The sequence below is a fragment of the Pinus tabuliformis genome, chromosome 9 (assembly GCF_031772625.1).
Source record: "Pinus tabuliformis cultivar Carrire ecotype Pingquan chromosome 9, CPIR1, whole genome shotgun sequence".
Classification (NCBI taxonomy): Eukaryota; Viridiplantae; Streptophyta; class Pinopsida; order Pinales; family Pinaceae; genus Pinus; species Pinus tabuliformis.
The window spans coordinates 1,722,524,340-1,722,548,545 of record NC_142307.1 but is presented as its reverse complement, the minus strand read 5'-3'; the positions used below and the strand labels follow the sequence as shown (position 1 = coordinate 1,722,548,545).

Sequence of the window (24,206 nt, the reverse complement as noted above, 5' to 3'; positions counted from 1 at the left end):
GCGGAAAGAGGACTTCGACAAGGATGTCCCCTCTCCCCTCTGCTATTTATTTTGGTGATGAACTCCCTCAGCCTTCAGATTAATAAGGCAGTAGTGGAGAAGAGATGCAGGGCAGTCAAGATATGCAAGGACATTTCCTTATCACACAATCTTTTTGTAGATGATGTTCTCATATTTGCCATGCTGTGTAGAGCTTCCTGGATCTGCCTCAATGAAATTCTTGATAGATTCCAGAAAGCATCTGGGTTAGTTATAAATAAAGGTAAATCTACTCTTTTTCATAATGGCACTAACATGGAAATGGTCTCATGGATTGCTGAGTTACTGGGCATTGCTTCGAGTCCGATCAAAGAAGGGATGAAATACTTGGGATTTCAAAGGCTAAGGGCTACTCGAAGGCAGACTGGCAATGGTTATTGGACAGATTCTATAAAAAGATATCAGGCTGGGAGTTCAAGTTTCTATCTTTGGCAGGCAGTTTTATTCTTGTTCAGGCAGTCTTATCACAATTAGCGGTTTATTGGGCTCATATTTTCTTCCTTCCAGCAAGCATCATAAATAAAATGAACAGTCTTTCGGCAATTTTTTTTTGGGGCGGAAAATCAAATCAGAACAAAATTCATTTAGTAAAGCTGGAAAAAATATCTAAGCCTAAGAAGCTAGGAGGATGGGGCCTGCTTGATATGCGCTCTTTTGGAAAAGCGCTCTTATGTAAGTCGCTAGGGAGAGGTATTTTTGGCGATGGACTATGGAGCCTGACTATTAGAATGAAATATATGAAAGGAAAATCTCTAGAATATTGGTATAGAAGGGGTTCTATTGGTATTAGGAAAGGCTCAGCCATATGGCTCAGCCTTAGAAAAATCCAGCAATTCTTTCTGGAGAACTTAAGATGGAATCTCTTCTCTCGATCCAGAATCTTAATTTGTATAGATCCTATATTATATGGCCGTGAAAAATCTTTCTTTCCTCAATATTTATTATATTTCCTTCACAGAATGGGTTGCTTTACTTGGGATAAGCTGATCGATTCATGGAGTGGTCCCATTCCATTATGGAAAGAGGGTCGTGATCTAAACTTGCCAGCCTCTCTACTCCCGATATGGAATTCTGTCAAAGAAGACCTATGCAGCTTAGGAATCTTTCGTTCTGGAACCTGTGACCATCTGATATGGACCGTTCCTAAGGCTAAGTCTCTTGTTCGTGTAAAAGACATATACATGATCATGATCTCTCCAATATCTCCAGGCTCTAGCACCATTTTTCCTCCATGCTTATGGAAGTCGGGACGCCCTCTTAATATGATACTTTTTTCATGGTTGGTCTTTAACAACAGGAATCTATCATGGGAAAACTTACGAAGGAGAAGCTGGCATGGACCGAGCAGATGCAAGATGTGTCAAGCCGTGGAGGAATCAAACATCCATATGTTCTTCCATTGCGAATTGTCTCTTCAGATATGGTATGAACTCTCACTATTTTATGGTTTCCCTCATGCTATTTTTCCTACAATACAGGCAGCTTTTCAATGGTGGAGCGAGCAAAAGCAATCCTGGCGTTCCTTGTTTATTATTACCTGTTGGTTCCTATGGAAATGGAGGAATTCTAGAATTTTCCAAGACTCAAAGGAACCCCTCAAGTCAACCTTGTTCCGCATATTGGCCTTTCAGGACATGATCCCTGAAAAAGTCAAGACAAACAAAGCCTGTAAAAATATGTCGGATGTCCTCTCTTTTCAGGTGCCCTATGCCTTCTTTGACAGAGCCGAGCAAAACAACATCTGTGGTTGTGGGGTCCACATCGTCATGGATGACAATCTACAATTTTTTCTATCCTGGAACGGTGGGCATGGTTCAAACAGCATGGCCAAGGCTAGGGCCCTTACAGGCTTGCTTGCTTTTTGTGTTTTTTTGGATATCCAATGCATATCATTATATGGTGATTCAAAATCACTGATAGATCATGTTAATGGTGTTGGTCTCATTAGCTGTCCTCATCTATTCAGTTGGTTAAGTAGAATCATGCACTTTTGGAGATCTATGAAGCTGCACTCAATTCTCCATATCCCTCGCTCCAGAAATGCTCAAGCTGACCTTCTCTCCAAGGAAGGCCTTGCAATGGAGCCGGGTTTGTAGTCCTTGAGGGTCTTACATGATGGTTCTTCCTATTACATACAAGACTTCTGCATCTCGGGAATATGACTTCCTTCAATATTTGGTTTTCATGCTTCGCATTCTAGTTCTTTTTTTAATATCTGTCCAGGCTTGTAGTTATCCAAGCGTTTGAATATTTTGTGTTCATCTTTGAGTTTTTGTTCTAATCTCCTTTGGGGATCCCATGACTGTTAATTCCGATCTATATGCTCTCATATCTGGGGAGGATGTTCTGTCCCGTGACATGTCTTATGATCTTTATATTATCTTAATATAAATCTATGAAGATTTTTCTTTCTGAAAAAAAAAAAAGCCCAATGCGCTACATTTCAAATAAAGTTAATAAAATGTTCCAAAACATTTAAAAATAATTTGGATTCAATATTATTATTATCTAATTTTAAAGTCACTGCTAAATAAAATATTCAAAAATATTTAAAAATTAGACTAGATTCATTATTATTATTATAATTATCCAATTTTCAGATCACTGTACAATGATGGACTAGACATTAAAAGGGTACATTTCAAGGAAGTTTTTGTTTTTGTTTTTGTTTTCAAGAATCTTGCAGCCTCCAACAATTTGTTTTGCAAAATCTTCCATATAAATTCTCACAAAATTGTGAATTTACTTGAAACTTATTTTAAATAAATAAATTGAATTGATTGAAAATTGAAGATTTTAGATATTATACAAATTAAACTTAAATGTAATTAATTAATTTTATTAAATTTCAAATAAAGTTAATAAAATATTCACAAACATTTTTAAAAATAGACTGGATTCATTATTATTATTATTATTATCATCCAATTTTAAGGTCACTGTCAAATAAAATTAATAAAATGTTCAAAAACATTTAAAAAGTAGACTGGATTCACTATTATTATTATTATTATCCAATTTTAACATCATTGCTAAGCTAAGCTAGACATCACATTGTTATATAAGACTCCAAAAAACTCACCTCTGCTCAGTAATTTAACTACTAAATCTTAAAAATCATAATATAAAAATCTATCCCATTCACCACTTTCAAAACATATGGCCACTTTAGTATCATTAAATAACAACTGAAATTTCTAAACACATTTAATTCAAAATAATACCCAAAATATACAAAAAAGCACTTCAAACTTAAAGCAAATAAACTACGAAATATGTAATGTGCATATATGGTTTGGAATTATATAAAAGTCTGCCCCATTCACCACGTTCAGGACAAGTCAATATTTTTACACTCACTTTGATATCATTAAATAACTTTTCAATACTTGATGAATATCATTAAATATCTTTTAATATGTATTTCCGAGTGCCGACTTAGAGTAAAATATCTGTAACGAAAAATTTCCATTAACATTATTTCATTCATAAATTTCAATATCTCTTAAATTTTATATACAAACACTTCAAGACAAGAGTAGCTGGCCTGTCCTTATAACTGCTACAGTTTTTCAGAGCGGAAAAAGCATAATTATATTATATAAAGTATATAATGAAACAGATAGTACATGAACAGATAGTACATCATAAGGGCTATAGGAAGCTGGAGCAATCTGTGCCAGAAATATCTAGATGATATGGGAAGCAAAAAGAAATAAGATGTCCATCAAGATAGACAACCTTTTGAGCTGCCTAGAGGTTTGCAAATAAAAGATTTTACATAGCTCATGAAAGAGAAATAAGGAAAATAAAATCCTCTGAGGTGTAACAACACTGTTCAAAAATTTTCAAATCATACTTTGACCATACATAGACCGAAATATTCAGTAGGGAGGAGAGAAGCAAAAAGAACAAAATAACAGTGCATACCTGGATTCAGCAAAAATGAAATTAAGTGGCAGGGATGGAAAATTCCTGGATAGAGAAGATTTCCTCGTCAAATATTACCTTCATGTTCCAGATACCTGTTTCTGATAGAAGACCTGCCTTTGATAAGTTTTCTGCTTGTTGGTTCTCTGTAAATGTGTTGGATGGAGCATCCTTCCATCGTCCTCCAAAAGAACATGATTCTGTCCATCTAGCCTGCAAGGTGAGGATTACTGATATGGTTCTTTTCCAATACATAATCAACCATGACTTTGGAATCTCTGAAAATTGAAACGAACTGAATGTTAAAGAAAAGGCAAAAAGTTAGAAGACCCGCGAGAGCCATCGTCTCAGCTTTGCAATTGGAACCCGACCATAACGTTGTATTTGTTTAACATTCTTGTACTCCATTGTTTTATATATCAACCTGGTCATAATACCCTATTTGTTTTTTCATCCATCCTAGCACTCCATTACTTTTTTCACAAATTTTGACCATAATAATATAAAATTATCATTTTAAGTGATTTTCATTTTCAATCTAGTTTTATAATGTTTGAATTTTAAATCAATTTTATAAAAATTAATTATCTACATCACATAGAAACCAACTAATTTACATTTATGGGTATTTTCATTTATAAATTTTATCATGACAATGTATTTGTCTTGTCCAAAAAATGTCTAATTAGATTTTTAATTGAGTTGTGTATATTAATATTGTTAATCTCAACCACTACATTCTGTTCTTTGTTACAACAAAATCTAGAAGGCTATTGCAAACACACGAGAATGTCAATACTTTCACCCTAATACCTACTCCCCTCTCTTTAGTGAAGGATACAATCCAACACCAACTTCCCTCTCTTTAGTGAAGGATACAATCCAACACCAGTGAGCTTTCAATCCAACACAGGGAGCTTTCGTGGTAGTTCTTAGGGATCAATTAATACAAGTATCTTAAGTTTATTGCCCTCTAGGAATCATAGAATATAAATCCACCATATGAAGGCATAGTTAATTAGGGTTTGAGGTGAATTAAGAAATAAATTCCATATTTGGGTTTTAGGGAGCTATGTGACAATCTAAACGCTATGGTTGACTTAAAGAGTTTCAAATAGGTTTTTGAACACACCAAATCAATAAACTTACTTAAATATGCTATAAACTAGGGATCTAAATTAGTGAATTGCAACAACACAATAGTCTATAATAATAGCAAATTTAGTTGTGAAAATTGTGAATAAGCTTTGTAAAATGTAGTCTAATTGGAAAGTAAACTAGGGACAAAGTTACAATATTTTTTAATGGTTAATAAGACATATAATAACAATTGAAACCTTAATGTCGATCCTAGAAAACGACTAAAAATGCATGAAATTTTTCAAATTTTCTTCTCTAATGCACTTTTACACAGTATCTAACTCTAAGGCATATATCAATGACTCATTAAATGTTGAAAATATAGGATTTTATTGTAATATAATTCTAATTTAATATGAAACAAAAAATAAAAATGACTTTTATATTTTAAAAGAATGTCATAAGAGAGATAGACTAGTGCCTTCTCAATCTAGGGCACATGGAGTCTAGCATACAAACAATTCTAGTGTTTCCTTGGAGTGACACTAAATCCAAACAAGTTACAGTCAATAAACTAACTTACCTTAGGGTTCAAGATTTACGTTTTCAATTTTCCAGATTATTAAGGGAAATAAAAACTTAGTTCAATAAGGGACAATGAAAGGAATACTAAATAAACTAACTTAGCACAAGAACATCCATCCCGTGAAACATAATATCAAGCTAAATCAAATAGACTAGTTTACTTCACCATGCAATATCCTAGATCCACCATAAGCATCCATGAAAAGAGATCGCATCGCATCACAATTCCACCAAAGATAAGTCACTCAACTAGGCATCCATAGTGTATAAGAGAGAATAATATTAATTAAGAGAATGTACGATCCAAGTATGACAAATGAATCCAATGAGACAAATCACTTCCTTATATATATTAGGGAAACTGAGTGACTTAACCCACAATTAGGCTAAAATCCCTAAATCCATGATACAAGGTGGATAAGTCATCAAGGTGACTCCTAAGCATAGCCTCTAAAATGATATAACATGAAAAATAGCCTCAATTAGTCCACACACGAGTAGAGAAACTTTCAAGCGTGAGGTCATCATCTAAAAGGCACATCTCTCCATGAAACGATGCAAGAATAGCTGAAGGGATGAATGCTATCCCATCAATCATGCCTCTCCATCCAAACTAGGTGCCTCCTCACCAAATATCCCTCTCAAGCCCTATTTCATCCTCCTAAATCTCACATCATCGTTAAATGGAGTGCTAGGATGGCATTGCCAAGATAGGAGCTCATGTCATCAAGGTAGAAAGTGGTTTCACCCCTTTAAATGCGGCCCAAATGATAATCATCATCAATCACCATGAAGAGGAGAAAAATCCATCAAGAAGGGACAATGCTAGCCTAGGGGTGCCCTGTCATCTATATGGTGCACTTGGTCTCCAAGTCAATACCCTAGCTTGAAAGGTAAACATCCATGGCCATGGTTTTGGAGGAGGGTGTCATCCACTATGCCAAGTTGTCATTAAAGTCGATGCTACTCCACTATACCCCAATGTCCTCCATCAAGTGTCTAATGTCATTAATGCAGGTGATGGAGAAGCCTTTGTGAAGTGTTGGAGAAGTCAAACATCATCTGTCATGGGATCTTGTCTACACTTGGAACACCATGTAACACATATTCTAGTAATTGAATGATACCAACATCATGGGTACAAGAGCCATAAAAGCATTAAGGACAACCATATTCAATGTAAAGTCATCAAAGTACTTCACACAAGTATCACCTTCACAATTTTTTGTTACGAGATTATGATTGTATACATGTTACTCTACTTAGGTATGGGAAGGCTATCACATGATACTATTAGCTACTTCCAACCTTAAGGGAGGAACAATTCTTGGGTTAAGATGGTAGGTGTAAGTGATAAGTGTTATGACTTGGGGTAGAATTCATGAAAGGTGTCATAGTCTTGTACTAGGTTATGCAAAACCACTTTAGAGAGGAAGATGCTTGAGTTACTGATCTAGGTGGATATTGGTGGCCACTTGCCAATTCCACTTTGACCCCCACCATTGTTTCTTTCAGTTTTTCAGTTTCCTTAATTGTAGCACAATTTACTATTTTTAGCATTTTTTCAGGTCCTAAACTTCCGGAGCTGTTTTGAGGCCCTAGACGACTTTTTTATTTTGGCAATCTACCAGTGTTTTTTTTATGATTTTCTAACTAAAATCATCTTTTTCGTCATAGTCCTCAGAGAGATATTTCCAATGGAGTATCATGCGCGTCAAACGGAGATAATATGACCAAGTCGTGACCTCGGGAAGTTGGTTGTGCAACTAACCCCAACAAGGCCCATAAAATCTTGGTGTTACATCTCCTCGGGTTAGGGTTTTGGTTGTTTAGGGTTTGCTCTTATTATTAAACAATAAAAAGGCCCTTGAGCCTCATTGTAACGCATTTCAGAGGCATGTAGCCGCCACATCTCTTCTCAGAGATAAGCTACCATCGCCTGAGGTAGTCTTATGTCCATTTTGTTTGTAAGCATATTTCAGTATTTGATATTAATGAAATGAAGTGTTATTTCTATTCCATCTTTATATTTATGGTTATATCTGTAATTTGTTGCGTTCTTGTTTAAATCCGAATCAGTGGTATCAAAGCGGTCTGCTCTTTCTCTGTTTTTCTTTGCATGTCCCCAACAAGGTCGAGATATAAGGAGTTAGGGCTTGAACTGGTCGAACCTTTGCAAGACCAGCCTCGCAAATCACGACGACCTCCCATGGTAAATGAAAAGAAAGACGAGGGTTTAGGGGATCCTATCAAAATCATGTTTGAAGAAGCGCTCGAGCGACAAAGAAACACGATGATGGACAACTTTCCCCAGATCCTTCAACGGCTACCCAAGGGAAAAGCATCTACTTCTAGCAGCTACTCTGGAAGTGCCACACCCTTTAAGGTACAAGTTAACTTTGACATTCCCATATTTGAGGGTCAGATAAATGCACACACTATAGATAAATGGTTAAATCTGCTAGAAGGACATTTTTCCATTCATGATTTTTCCAGTCGGGAAAATATCACTTTTGCACTTCTCAAAGCAGCCCCCCATGTCAAGGACTGGTGGGAAACCTACTGTGACTAGAAGGATGAAAGTAAAAACTCACTATTTTCAACCGCACCCAATTGGAACTCATTTCAGGATGTCATCATGGAGAAGTACTACCCTATCAGGAGATATGAGGATAAATACATAAAGTGGACCACGCTGTAGTAGGGAAGGGACCAAGATGTGCTAGAGTTTACCAATATTTTTCATACCCTTCGCATAAAGTTGGCTATCAAGGATTTTGTGCAGCATTTGGTACTCAAATACTGCGGCTTCCTACATAGGTACATCCAGGACGAGATGGAGTTCCTAGACATCTCCTTGCTCGGCACGACGTATCAATACACTGTAAAGATTGAGTAGAAGTTTAAACAGAAGAAGCGAGACTTTGGATTTGCGAATCCAAAGTAAGGGAAAGGTGCCCCCAAACTGCAGAACAAAGGACAAAGCCAAGGCGAGGTGGCCCAAGACAACCCGCCAAATATGCAAGCAAAGAACAACACCGCGAAGTCGAAGAAGGACACAAGAAAGTGGTGTGAGTTCCATAAGAGCTCCACTCACAAAAAAAGTGAGTGTCAGGCCAAGTAGTCACTGGTGGCCAAGCTAAAGGCTTTGGAATCAGATGCATGTTCTGACTTTGAGTCAGAACCCGACAAGGGGAATGACAAAGGGAAGCAGATTATCGATGCGGAGCCTAACACCATCGTTGCCACCATGAAGATCTAGAAGGAGGATCTCGAAGATCCAAAGGAGGAGGATCGTCTCTTCCACTCCCAGATGTGGGTAAAGGGTTCCTCGCTATAGTTCATTGTCGACAGCGGAAGCCAAAAGAACCTCATTTCAGCAGATGTCGTGAAGCGGCTGGGCTTACCAACCACATCACATCCACAACCATACACCATCGGGTGGCTTCACCAAGGACGAGATCTTCGTGTGAGCCAGCAACGTCGCCTTGTCTTAGCGCAAGGAGTTACTCCTAGACTGCAAAAATAGTAAGCCTTACGCATCATGATTTCATTTCAAAATTTCAAAGGGTTTTTTGAGTGGTGGGATGGCTTCTGAAGGAGTTTTTGAAAAGATTGTGTTCCTCTTTAACTTTCATGCATTTGGCAAGCTGTGGCAAGCATAAATTCAATGGTTAATTGAGTAATATAGGGGAGCAGAGGAAAAGGAACAGGTAGCTGATAATTATGCTAAGAAACTAAGTATCTTAAGGCAGTCACTTCAACTACATAAAGCCTTGTAACAAACTCTGTTTTTTGGTAAATAAAATAACAGTTATAAAGTGAGAAAGTGTATAAAGTATTTCACAAATCCTTTGTGAAATCTTCACTAACAGTTTCTACTTGAACTGATATTATGATTTACAGGAGACTTGATAGTAGATAAGTCATCATTAGATCCTCTTAATGATTCTCATTCATACTATACTAGATGTTGTAATTTGTCATTTAAAATATTAAAACATGTTGTGTTTTCGGCTTTATTTTAAAAAACGAAAAACGCTACCGGTAATTCCATTAGCATCAGAAAATAAAAATAAAAAACAAGAAATAACACGAGAACGGAAAGGCTGTGCAAAAAATAGGGGAGACTGTCTGAACGAGAAAATCGGGCGTTACTAGAAATTTCGGTAGTGTTTTATTTTTTTTTATAAATTTACAAAATTAATCCTAAGAAATAAAAATTTCAAAACATACTCATGACTTAGCCTATAACTGTGCTAACTTGGCTCCATAGGGGATATAGCTCTCCCTGCGATTCTCTAAGAACTTTTTGCAGTTTTAGTGCCTTGTCATTGGGCTATGGAGTCTTATTATGAAATCACACTGGTATTTACATTGAACTGAGGCTACCAACAACCTTAGTAAAAGAATTTTTTGAGAAAACACTCATTAAATGGGCCTCCATATAGTTCTGTCCCATCAAGATGTTGCAACTCAAAAGTATTGTTCTGCAAGACATTTGAGATTTTGAAAGGACCAAGCCATAAAGCATCAAATTTTGAATGCTTACCTGGATCTTGGTGCTGTGCATCCCACTTCAACACCAAATATCCAATCTGAAAATCTTCTTTTTTAGTCCCTTTATCAAAGACTTCCTTCACAACTTGCTGATATTTTCTTACCAAATCATATTGTTGTTCTCTCTTTTGCTGCACTTCTATGATATGATACATTCTTCTGGTCATGTCATTTGGTTCAACTTCATGATCTTGCAGTAGTTTGGCTACATGAATAGCTAATTGGACTGGAAAAACAACATCAATCCCATAAACCATCTGAAAAGGTGATGTATTAATAGACTTTTTGATTGTCACCCTATCAACCCATAAAGAAAATTTGAGTTTTGAGTCCCAAGCTTTCTTGTTTTGCTCCAGCAACTTGGTGATGATTCTTACCAAACTTTTATTAGATGATTCAGCTAAACCATTCCCTTGTGGATAGTAAGCTGTAGAATGAGTAAGTTGAATACCATAATCTTCACAGAAATTTACCAATGGCATGGCTTTAAAAGCAGCTGCATTATCTACTACTAGTCTTGATGGGCATCCAAATTTGGTTATGATTCCTTCCAGAAAGTTAATGATAACTTTATGAGTGGCATTCTTGGTAGGTATTGCTTCGATCCATTTGGTGAAGTAATCAGTAGCAACAAGAATCCAATGATGCTGCCCACTTGAAGGTGGATGAATTTCACCAATGAAATCTAATCCCCATTGCTAGAAAGGTGCAGAAACAATTATGGGCTTGAGAGGTAAAGACTTCAGATGATTTTTACCAGTGAACCTTTGACATTTTTCACATGCTCTCACCTCAGCACATACATCATAAAATAAGCTAGGCCAAAAATAGCCAGCTCTCAATATTTTGTATGTAGTAGTTCTCCAATAATGATGACCTCCACAAACACTACTATGCATTTCAAATATGGCCTTTTTAGATTCCTCTGGATCAATGCATCTCAAAAAAACTCATGTAGGATCTTTCCAATACAAACAGTTATCCTTGATGCAATACTTAATGGTTTTCAACTTCAAAGATCTCACTCTGCTTTTATCATACTCTGTAGGGGGTTTAAAATATTTCATAAAATAAACAACATCTTTGTACCAGCTACACTCAACAAGCTTTGAATCTATTGCCATATTGTCAACGGGTTCTGAAATTTGCCCTTCTAGATTATCATCCATGAAATTCAAACCCAACACTTTACAATTTTCTTCAGCAGGTAGTTTAGCTAATCCTTGACCTTTGATTAGCTTAGTAGGCTTTATCTCTAAATCAAATTCAAGAACTTTAGTCACCCATTTACTTCTCTTTCCATCAATATCAGGCTGAACCAGTATCTCTCTAACAACAGATGAAGGGACATAAGATATCACTTGAGCATGTAGAATATAAACTCTAAAAGATTTCAGAGCTTTAACTAATGCATAAGCATGCTTTTCCAACATTTCATACTTTAATTCTTCATATCTAAGAGCTCTACTGAAAACTATTATGGGTGCTTCTTTATTTTCTGAATATTTTTGTAACAAAATAGCAACAATGGTGTCTTGAGAAGCAAATGAGAAGATTAAGAAAGGTTTTGAATATTCAAGACTTACCAATTGAGGTGCTTCAATGATAGCCTTTTTTATCATCTCAAATGAATTTCTGGATTCAACTGTCCACTTGACTTCTTTGTCCTTCCTTAGCATACAGGTAATATGTTTCACCACTTCAGCAAAATTTGGGATGAATATTATGAGAAAATTGATCTTACCAAGGAAAGATTGAATCTCTTTCTTGGATATTGGAAGTGTTAAATCTTGAATTGTAAACATTCTTTTTGGATCAATCCTCACTCCATTTTTAGAAACTTTGTGACCCAACATCTTACCTTCTTTGAGAGAAAAATGAGACTTCTTCAGATTCAAGGATATACCATATTTTATGCATTTAACAAATAATTGTCTCAAGTGCTGAAGTTGTTCTTGATCTGACGCTGAAAAAGCAGTAATGTCATCCAAATAGATGACCAACAACTTGTCCTTTTCTCCAATAAATGCAAAGTCCATAGCACATTGAAAGTAGCTCCTACGTTCATGAGCCCAAATGGCATCTTTGCATACATGAATGTACCCCAAGGAGTAGTGAATGTTGTCTTCTCTCGATCTTCTGGCCAAACAGATATTTTATTATACCCAAAAAAACCATCTAACATGGAAATTCTATCTAACCCAGTCACCTTTTGAAGAATATGCTCCATCTTCGGCAATGGATAGTTATCTTTCTTGGAGATTTTGTTAAGATTTTTGAAATCCACACACAATTTGATTTCACCACTTTTCTTTCTTACTGACGCTAGATTGGCAACCCAGTCTGAGTGTCTTAATGGAATCATGATTTTAGCATCCAACAGTTTCTTCACTTCCTTTTCCATCACTGGTAGCAATAGTGGATTGATTTACCTAAACTTCTACCGGAAAGTTTTAGTACCATCTTTCAATGGTATTCTATGCTCAATGATAGATGTATCATATGTCTTAAGATCTTCATATTTCCAAGAAAAAACATCAATAAATTCACAAAACAACTTGTGATATTCCATCTTTCTTTCATCTAGTAAATCTTTTGAAAAATTTACATACCTTGGTTCTTGTGTTGTACCCAAGTTGTAATCTTCTAATTCAACATCTGCTTCAGCTAACCATGGTTTGAATCCAACATCATTTTGATCAAAAAGTTTCTCAAGTGGAATTAACCCCTTGGGAATATGATTGGTAGGTAGTTGTATGATAGGCTGATCAGAAATTTGTTTTTTTAGATTTCTAGAATCTTGATGATCAACATCAACTTGTGGTAGGTATTCTTCTTTATCAATATTTAAAACATCAAACTCTTCAACAACTTCAATGAATTTTCTAATCTCCTGGTCATCTTCAAAAACTTTCCAATGCTTAACATTATCAGGAATGTTAGGTCTAAACCTAACTTCCACTTCATATTTCAACTTTATCAGCATTGGAATTTTGAATGAGCTGGCTGAAATAGAGAGTGAATCAGCTAGAATATTACTTTCTCTTGGAACAAAAGAAATGTTAAAGGCCAGGAAGGAGTCTTCTACAATGTCCCATACTGCATTCCAGTAATCTCTAATTCTAGGATGCTTAGTCTGATAAAGATTTCTGATTTGCTGAATAATAAGTTCAGCATCTCCAAAAACAGAAATTTCTGATATATTCATATCTTTTTCCTTTTTAAAGCCAATTAACAAAGCTTCATATTTAGCCACATTATTAGTTGTCTCAAATTCAAGTTTGAAAGAAAAAGTGAAACTTTCCTTCAAAGCAGAAATAAGAACAATCCCTGTACCAACACCTTCTTTGGAACATGAGCCATCAAAAAACATTTACCATACCTTGATCCTTCATGATTGATTTGATTTTCAGCTGGCTTTAAAATCTGAAAACTTTCTGTAGGCAAGGCAGAGTCATCCATATGTAGAATGTTTGAACCAAATCTAGTTGTTCTATCATATATCGGATGATTAGTAGGGTATTTGTTGTCACTAATGATATATGCCAGCTAAGCTTCTCTGTAAAGTATTCTTTGTTCTCCTAAAAAAAAAGGAACAATAGTATAAGTTAAATCCATCTGCAAGGTTCCTCCCAACCTTTTAATCCATGACCTAGAAAGTAACATACCAAATCTGGGAGGGATATCAGCTAAAACAATATCCATTACCATCACTCTCATAGGTAACTGAAAAGGACTTACTGCAAGGTTTTTGTTGACACCAAGGCATTGGAATTTCTGAGAATCAAAAGAATAGATAGCTTGGTACTCTCTAGTTATCTCAAGAGCTAGTTCATCCATAACTACCTTGGGCATTAAATTATGTGAAGCTCCAGAGTCCATAAGACAATTATGCAGGGTCTTTTCATGAATATTCAGAGACAAATAGAAGGGAGGGGTAGAGTCATCTTTGTCTTCTACCAATGGACCTAAAATAATAGTGGGCTTATCATCTTGAAGGTTAACAAAATCAGAGACTACTTTAGTAGGTGAAGGCTGCAAAGCTTTCATAAAAGTATTTTTGAAATCTTGATTTTTCATGAGTTCTACAAGGGGAATAGGAATCTTGATCTTCTGAACCTCATTTTGAAAATTGAAGGCAAAGTGTGGTTTGTGAGCAATTTTTACCTCAAGTGAAGGAAAATCAGACGATACCAAATTTCCGGTTTGTCAAGTTCGGTCACTTGTTTCTCAGTTGGAATATCGGATGCCACCGGAATTTTCGGTCTGCCATATTTTTCAACTAAAATTTTAACTACATATTTATTCTTCTTTGGTTGTGCAACATGCTTAGAAGTGTCATCAATTCTCTTTGATCTAAGATTGTATCTTCTTTGATGATTCACTGCAATCATGGAATGATTAGGACTCACTTCATTATTATGAGTATATGACATAAAGTCTTCATACTGTGCTTGTGTAAGATGAATAATCCCTTCTTTGTCTCTAAGACAATTTATATCATCACGTCTTTCCAATCCTTAAATTTCTTCTTCATCTTCAAATATAACATTCTATAAAGGAGGTTGCACCTTTTGATCATCAACATCTCTTCTTTCTCTCTGCAAAATTTGAGGAGCATTAGGTCTTCTAAATTGCTGTCTATTTCGCAAATCAAATGAAACATTTCTGGTAGTAGATGATCTTGCTTCCATCTTCAACTTAGAAATATCAGTAGTCAATGATTTTACCATCTTGGTAAGCTCATCTAGCTTAGGATCTATGTCAGAAGTTCCCGAAGTAGAAACTTCAGCTTTTTGTTTTCTTTTTTCTCTGTCAATCCCTCCTCTGAGTCTATTAGCTGCTAATATATTTGATTCTACCTCTAGTGCATTGTCCTGCATTTGTGATAGCATAGTAGATCTTCTTTCTCTCAACAATAAACAAAAGTCAGGATCAAAAGCACCAACATAAGTGATTTTAGCTTAAGCTTCAGTAGGTTTGATTTCAGTAGGTATTTTTCTATACATTTTATTGAATCTCTTAGAAAAATCAAAAACTGATTCTTATTCTTTTCCTTTGATTGCACCAAATTCTGTGATATAATACAAAAAATCTTTCTTGTCACCCCATTTTCTTAAAAATGTATCATCTAGGACTTCAATTCCAATGATGCTACCAACTGTCAAATATCTGAACCATTTCCTTACATCACCCTCCAGACTCTAAACAAAAACTCTCATCCAAACATCTTCATGCTCAATGTTCAGATTATTAGCATAAGCATAAAAATTAACAAGATGTTCTTTAGCTGTTACCTCCCCTTCACCATTAAATTTATGCATATACTTGAGATAATCTTCTACAGGTAATGCATTCATAGGCTGAGGTAAAACTAAAGGAGTATACCTAGAAGCAACAATTGCATCCATTCGGCTAGGGGGTGGATTAGGACCTACCATTGTGTGAGTTACTGGAATTTGTGGAATAACAATTGGAGTTACTGGGATTTGTGGAATAACAATATGAGGATTTTGAACAGTAGATGAGGAATCACCAACACTCGATGTAGAGGCTGTTTGTTGACTGGAAAATGAAAGAGCTACAAATATTTTTGTAAAATCAGGAGAAAAAATTTGATATACTTTTCAGGAATAGCTTTTGAAAAACCAGAAGTAGAAGAAACAAGATTTCACTTACTCTTTTTCTTGATTAGCTTCTCAAGATCAGGGACTTGGTTTTTCAAAGGAGAATGTGGGCTTTCCCTAGTTCTATCCTTTCTTGGAGCCATAGCTTCAACAATGGAGTCGCTAGGTGTAAAGCAGTCTAAAAAGACAGCTGGAATTGTACACCTCAGAACCAGACTTATAACTTTGTCATTTACCTAGGGATAAACTTCAATTCTTCTCCTCGGCAACAACACCAAAGATGTTAACGCAAGGAGTTACTCCTAGACTGCAAAAGGAGTAAGCCTTACACATCATGAGTTACTCCTAGACATGCACCAGATGCAAGCGAACACAAAAAGCCGCTCCAACTAGCGCGGAGCTTAACTGCACCTTCAGACCCGAAGCCTTATAGAGTTAAATCTGAAATACATTTGGGGTCCGAATGGAGGGTTAACCACTGAGCATTTTGCTGACCTACCCACTCTTTAATGAAGTTCTCGGCATTATACATTAAAAGGCTTTGAAGACTTGTTCTGTCAATAGTATCCCGCCTGTTCAACTGCAGACTTATTTTGTCAGTAGTTTCCCGCCTGTTAAACTGAAAACTATAGAATTCCTCTACCATATCCCCATCTGATAAATAGAGTAAAACCCCTATGTTCACTTTTGACCTCCTGCTCAAGTTTTTCCTCATGTTGACTGAAATTCCTCTATACATGCAGAACACCGTGCTTATACCTCATCCTGCTAATTTCCTCTGTTCTGGTAGATCTCCCTATCTACTGATGCCTGTTTGTGGCACTCATCCCTCAAACGACCATGTGGAGTCTCTGACCATTTATATATTTTATTGCTTTTGGCACATAGAATGCCCTCATTATCCATAATATACGCTAACCTGTTGGCAGCTCTTCGCACATGAGTGAACCTAAGGGTTCTCATGGTGTGCAGGTGGGATTGAATAAGATGATAGACTTGCAGTAATCTCCAGTGTTTCGAAACTTTGTCTGGCCGTGATCCATTGCATATTTTCTTGACTAAGTTGATTATCAGTTCATAATCAGCTTCAATTATGGTATTATGTAAGTTTGATTTCTTTAAGATACCTAGGCATTGCTCCAGGGCCATGAGCTCTACCATATTATTAGTGGCTTTACCCAGATGACTGTGAAAGATGGTTTTTATTAATCCCTGGTCATCTCTTATTACTCCTCCATATCTAGTAATGCTAGGGTTTCCTTTTGAGGCCCCATCAATATTGCACTTCATGTATCCAGTGGTGGGGTTGCCAGAGATCCTTATCAGCTGATATATGACTTACATTCTTGGTTAGTCCCTGGGGGAAGAGCCCTTGATGGCCCAACTGGATCAGAATCTACCTATCTTGTTCATGAGGTTGGTTCTCAGGGGGGGTTTTTATAAGGCTACCAACAGTTTCTTTAATCTATCCTATGATCTGATCCATAATGCTCTGGGCAGAACCACTCTTGTTCTTGAAGATTCTATTGTTGCGCTCTTTCCATACATCCCAAATCAGAAAGCCAGGAACGAGTTCCCAAGCTTTGTTGATGATCTCATTAGCAGAGAAATTACTCCTCCAATTCCTCAAAGTGATTTTGATGCTGCCAATGTCCCTGTCAGACTGTCTGAAGATTGAAGCTACCCAATTCCACAAGATAGAGGTGAATGGGCATAGGTTGAGAAGGTGTTCCATAGTTTCTTCTTGTAATTTGCAAAGCTGGCATCTTGATGGCCCAATTACCCCTCTTTTCCTCAGGTTTTCCCAAGTTAATATCTTTTTATGTTGCACCAACCACATGAACAGTTTGATTTTCATCCAAATTTGATTCTTCCATAGGTCCTTCTAGACCATATCAGGGTTTGGGAAGTCAAGCCCAAGGGCTATTCGCTTGGCCTCTTTAAGGTTAAAGTTCCCTTCATTGTTTCTACCCCATCTCAGTTGGTCAGAAGAAGTTGAAATCAGAATCTTTCTCTGTTCCAAGATAGCTGTGAGAGCTTCTGCCTGGGCCTTCAATGGAGAGTCCTCACTGTACAACAAATTCTTCCATACTCTCCATTTTCCTTCATTTCTGTTCTGCTCCCAAAAGTCATTAACCCTGTGTAACCCTTTGTCATCGGTATCATTCTTAAGATTGTCAAACTCTTCTCTCAGCAGTTTTGGTTCCTGTTGCCAATTATCTTCCCAAAACCAAGCAAGGTTTCCATCTCTGATTTCCCAAAAACTGTGTTTTTGAACAATAGCTCTGTTCTCCCAAGCTTTGTTCCAGATGTGGGAGCCTTTGATTATTCCAGACATTCTAATGAGCTCCCTTTCTTTCCAATTTTTTGCATATTTCTATTTCCAAACCTTGGCCCAAGGGGCATCTGATTCCTTTAGCCATATCCACTAGAGTTTAGCCCCCAAACTTTGTTTAGGATTTCAGGGTCATCTAGTCCCAAACCTCCATGTGTCTTAGGTTTACATATCTTTTCCTAGGCTAACAGAGCCCATTTCTTTTTCTCTTCCCCTCTGCCCCAAAGAAAATCTCTTTGAATATTTCTGATGCGTTGCATCACTTCTTTAGGAGCTGGAAGTGCTGACAACATGAAAATAGGAACTTTTTGAAGGATGGCTTTTCTAAGCACTAGTCTTCCTGCCAAATTCAAAGCCCTATTTGTCCATTTCTGAATTCTGTCCTGAAGTTTATTAATAACGGGCTCCCAAACTATCTTGCTTAGAGGTATGTCTGTTAGAGGAACTCCCAAATATTTGGAGGGTAATAATTCTCTTTGAAAACCTAGAATTTTGGTGAGGTTTCTCTGTATAGCATTATCAGTATTAAAAAGGAAAATCTTTGATTTGGTTACGCTTACCTCAGTACCAGCAGCCAAAGCAAATTCTTTGACTGTAGGAGTCCCTTGCAGTATGGTGTGAATGCAAGAGCTTCTTTGACTGTAGGAGTCCCTTGCAGCATGGTGTCATCCACAAATTGTTGGTGAGTCAAAGCATCCCCATTCATGGTGAGTTTGAACCCCTGGATTTTGCCTTCTATTCTAGCAGCTTTGATTGCATTTCCCAGCCCTTCCATCATGAGAATAAAGAGGAAGGGTGAGAGCGGATCTCCTTGTCTAAGACCTCTTGTAGGCTTGAAGGTTTTGGATGGTGAGCCATTCAATAGAATTGAAAAGCTTGAGATGGAAATGAGGGCCATTACCCATCTTATATACAATTATGGTCAAAGCCATAAGCTTTTAGAGCTTCCTTGATGTAAGCCCAACTAAGCTTGTCATAATCCTTTTCAAGGTCAAGTTGTATGATCATGTCTGGCTGCTTATTACTCTTCAAAGAATGGATCACTTCGTGAGCTTGAATGATATTATTTAGAATTTGTCTACCTTCCACATATCTCGTTTCCTCCTTCGACACTAGAGTTGGAAGAAGGGGCTTAAGCCTATTTACGATTATATTGGAAATAATTTTGTACACCACATTGCATAATGCTATGGGTCTGAATCTATCTGGTGTCATAGCATTTTCCTGCTTTGGGATCAAGGCTATGAAAGAGGTGTTGAGCGCTTTCAAAACAATTTTGTTTTTCCTTGAGTCCTCTACCACCTCCAAAATGTCTTTCTTAACTATGTTCCAGCATGCTTTGAAGAAGTCAACATTAAAACCGTCCAGGCCAGGAGCTTTCCCATTTTGCATTTCTTTGATGACTTCACTGACCTCGTGTTCATTCACTGGCCTGTTTAGATTATAATTATCTTCTCTTGTCACAAGCCTAGGAATGTGTTTAGTGAAGTCATTGATAAAATGTGATCTATCTATGAGAGCCCCCTCTACTATGCCTTGGAAATGTTGAACTAGAGCAGATTCTATTTCTTTGTGGGTATTGAGCTGTTTTCCTTGTGTATCTTTCAATTTTAGAATCCTGTTATGAGATCGATGATCCATAGTGGATTTGTGAAAAAACCTTGTATTCATGTCTCCTTCCTTTAACCATTGAACTCTAGATTTCTGTTTCTAGAAGATTTCATCTTGCTTACATAAGCCTTCCCATTCCTAATGAAGCAAATCAGCTTGCTTCTTACCCTACTCGGTGAATCCCTTTGTGATGAGCTCCTGGTTAATTTCCTGAAGCTTTCCTTCAACTATTTTTTTTTATTCAAAGATATTGCCAAACTCATTCTTGTTCCAATCTTTAAGCCCGAGTTTGATGTGTTTCAACCTTTGTTGCAGAAGGAACATTTTAGTACCTTGAACATTCAAATCTTCTGTCCACCATTTTTCAATATTGTTGTTGAAGTTTGAGTGGGTAAGCCAAATATTTTCAAATCTAAAAGGTCTATTTCTTGGTGTTCCTATAAAGGATGCTTTTAATTGAATGGGCCAGTGGTCCGAGCCTCCAAAAGGGAGAATCATGGCTGACAAGTCAAGGCCTGAGAGAATAAGGTCCTCAGAGATAATGAATCTATCAAGTTTAGAGGCCACTTGAGCAACCCCTCCCCTTTTATTATTCCAGGTGAAGAGGCCATTGGAGGTTTCTGTATCTACTAGCCTCATATTGGTAATGAAGTTCTGAAAAGCTATGGAATCTCTGCCTAGAGATCTAGTCCCTCCTTTTTTTCTGAAAGAGATTTGATCATATTAAAATCCCCTCCCAAAATCCATGGGATGCCCATATGTCTTTCTCTTATATCCCCCAGGGAGGTTAGGAGCTTAAATTTATCTTCAAGCTTTTGTGGACCATAGAAATTTGTGATCAGATAAACTTCCTTGTCCACCAAAGGTTGGATGACCATTGAAGAGTTGTTCCTGGATGCTTCAGCATCTAGGATGCCAAGTTTTTTAGGGTTCCACATTGTAAGAATTGCCCCTGTTGCGTTGTCTGCTTTAACTTCTAGATATTCATACTTAATAAGCCACTTGCTGTGTATCTCTCTTATTTTTTCTACAGAACATTTTGTTTCCTGGATAAAAACCAAATATGGTTTTTCTTCCTTCATTCTATTGTTGAGATTTCGTTGTTTCCTTTTACTTCCTAGACCTCTAATATTCCATGTTGTAAGCTTCATTAAGAAAGATTTGTAAATGAGTAACTAGTTAGGTCTTTCATCTTACTTGAGTTTATCATGAGTTTTCCACATTCAATCAGCAGCTCATTTTGTCTTTTTCTTCCTCTTTTTCTTCCTGGGTTCTTGGGAGCTTGTCCCTCTATTGCCTCCATAGTTTTGACCCCTCCGTTATCCTGACTATCATGGTTTCTTTTTACCCCAGAACCCTTTGCCTGAGTTCTCCAGAGGAAGAGCTATTGTACTATGTTAAATTCCTCTTGAGGTAGTGAGTCCACTCCTATGGTAGTTCCTTTCTCCAGGAACTTTTCTAAATTGAGATGTTCCCTTTCTAGTATGTCTTGCAGTTCATGTTCCTCCATTCCCACTTCGCTTGAGGTCATTTCTTGGTCCCTATCAAGTTCCATCGCGCTGGGCTGATCCGCCTTTTGTTGACTTTTGTCGAGTCTATCCTCCATGCTGTCCTCCTTTTCCTTCTCTACTGGATTTTCCTTCAAAACTTGTTTCACTTTCTCCTCCCCTTCTTCTTCTTCTAATATCTTGAACTTACTATGACTAGACTGTTTTTCCTCATATATTTTTTTTTGGTTCTTTCTTCCTCCTTTTCCTTTGCCTCCCGCTTTGGTAAAGCTTTCAGTGTCTTTACTTGAGGTTGCTTTGAAACTGCTCTCTATTTTATTTAAAGGACAATCTTTGAAGAGGTGCCCGTGTTCATGGCATTTGCGGCATCTGAAGGGTATGTGCTCGTAATCCACCGCCTGCACCCAATATTCATCAAAAACTTCTAGAATTATTTCATCCAGCAAAGCCCCAGAAAGGTCCATTTCCACGCATATTCTGGCGAAGGAGGTATATTTCCTACGTAGTGTGGCCTCTGATATTTTTATAAAATGCCCTAGTTTATCACCTATGGATTTTAGTGATTCCGGCAGCTAATAATCTAGAGGTAGGGAATAAAGTCTTATCCATACCGGCACCGAAGTAAATGTTTCTCGCTCCGGGATGAAGTTCATCACCCAAGGTCTCATATAGAGACCTGCAGCGGCATAGAATTAGGGTCCTCCTTCAAATATCATGTTCTTGTCCTCAAGGTTTATAAACAAAACTGTGAAGAAACCCTTGGATCCAAGGTGCAGATCTATATCTCCCTTAGGTTCCCAATGGTTCTTTATCCATATGTGTAGGGTCTTCTCTGTAGGCCATAACCCCATGAATTTGCAGATTACTGCATAACTCGCCATGTGCTCCCTATGCGCTTGGATGGCTGGGTCACTTAACAGCACTCGGGGTGTGATGGAAGCCTTGGGTTTACATGGTCCTGTCCAAATTCTAGGGTCAGGTTTCTTACTGTCTACTTTTGTACGTTTCTCCCTTCTAACTTCCTCCTACATTTCTACCATCTTCTGTTCTCTGTTGTTTACCTGTTTTCCTCTTTCTGTATACCCGGTTTCCACTTCCATAGGCTTCTTGAAACGATTAGAGACTACATGACTGTAGGAGGGAGTAGAACTCCCCACTTCTCACCCCTCCATGGTACCCAACTCTAGTATTATGCTCCAAACCCTAGTTCTGCGCAGTTTCCTTCCTGCTCCGTCTTCGCTCTCCTCATGAAAAAAACTAGTGACTGCATTTACTTATTATCATACTCACAGGATATGGATATGTCATGGTAAACCTAAAGCAACAAGTTTTTCAAAATTCAGAAACTAATTGATCTCATTTATAAAAGCTGATTGGCATATAAATGGTGGAAAATGACGCCTTCAACGTATATCAACCACATTTACCAATGTGGTTGTGCTAGTTTAATTAATTGTGAATTGATCTTATGATGCATGAGGGTTTGTCATAGTTAGAGCAATAATGTAGAGCATCTTATATCATTTCAACCATAAAGTTAGTATATACACATTAATTTAAATAAAAAATGTTCAATAATTTTAAAGAACTCTATTGATTTTGGATGGATGTGTTGGGACATTACAACAATAATTTACACATTAACTCAAAATTATATGGATTTGAATATTAAAGATGGAAGGATAAAATATAAAATTAAATTTCCAATGGTGGATTTTAAGATTATTACATTAATACGTGTTTTTATTAATTACAAGTCTAATCACCCAGGAAAATGCATCAATCATCTTATGTTGTGAGCCATATGGTTGTATATGTTGTATACATAGGAGAGTAGAGCATATATAATGAAGATTTGCAAATTAAAATTAATATAGATCCATCTTAACCATGAATTTAGTTAGTGTTGAGAGGGATTCAATTTTTGAGGTGCAAACATTTTTTTAAAGTGTATTTAAAGTGTGATTAAAATAGATTTATATGGATTCTCTCTCTATATACACTCTATATACACAGTGTAAGTTTTTATTATTTAAATTACATTTTTGAATGCACAAATAGATTAAACACCTCAAAAATGTCTTTGAACACTTGGATTTTCTAAACTACATGCCTTAATACAATTCTAAAAAATGTTAGCTAAATCTTAAATAAAATTGACACAAAAATACACTGAAAAAACGAAAATTTAAAATAGTAAAACTACTACAAATGTTTTAATTTATTTTGAATGATATACTAGTTGATAGTGAAATATTTTACTTAACACAAGTACTGAGATATTTTATTTATGAAACAATTTGTTCATATTAAAATATCATTTTTATTAATATTAATATTTTTAAATACATGTTAATATTATTTAACACATATTAAAATATTTTATTTATAGCATAATTTAAATTATTATTAGTGTTAATATTTTAAATACTATATATCATTTATACATATCCACAATTAAATGAATTATATATCTATTTTTTTTTTCTATTACTTTTTTACTTTGGTCATTGAAATATTTTATTATCTATATATATATAACATTATCTCTGGTTGATATAGTTATATCTAATATGAACATATGCAGCCTGTGCACTCATACGTACCTAATAGCATACTGCGCTTGAAAGCAAGCGATTCTACAGCGAAAAACAGTGGCATAACCAAAAGTAGCGACGTTGTCAATAGCAGAGCAGCAGAAACAGCCTGAAACCTGCCCATCTTAACTCCAAATCTAATGTATGGTGAAAGGAATTATAATAGAGCTGTATACATAGAGGAAGATGGGGAGAAAATGATAATGACGGCACGGGCACGGGCACGGGCACGGCAATCGATGATTTTTGGTTAGCGCACTGCAAGGTTCACTGAGATCATTAATTTACTTAAAATCTTCCATACAGATTTTCACAAGATCATTAATTTACTTAA

The 24,206-nt window shown here is 36.5% G+C and overlaps 1 protein-coding gene across 1 annotated transcript in view; it reads right to left on the bottom strand.

Moving 5' to 3' along the window:
* LOC149155582 (uncharacterized) overlaps nucleotides 1-24,003 on the bottom strand; it is a 32,454-nt gene extending 8,451 nt beyond the window's left edge. Inside the window, exon 1 of the mRNA XM_089440734.1 lies at nucleotides 23,882-24,003. Coding sequence (XP_089296860.1) covers nucleotides 23,882-23,996 — 115 coding nt within the window. The 5' untranslated portion in view covers nucleotides 23,997-24,003. The remainder of the gene's footprint in view (nucleotides 1-23,881) is intronic.
* Nucleotides 24,004-24,206: the final 203 nt, after the last annotated feature.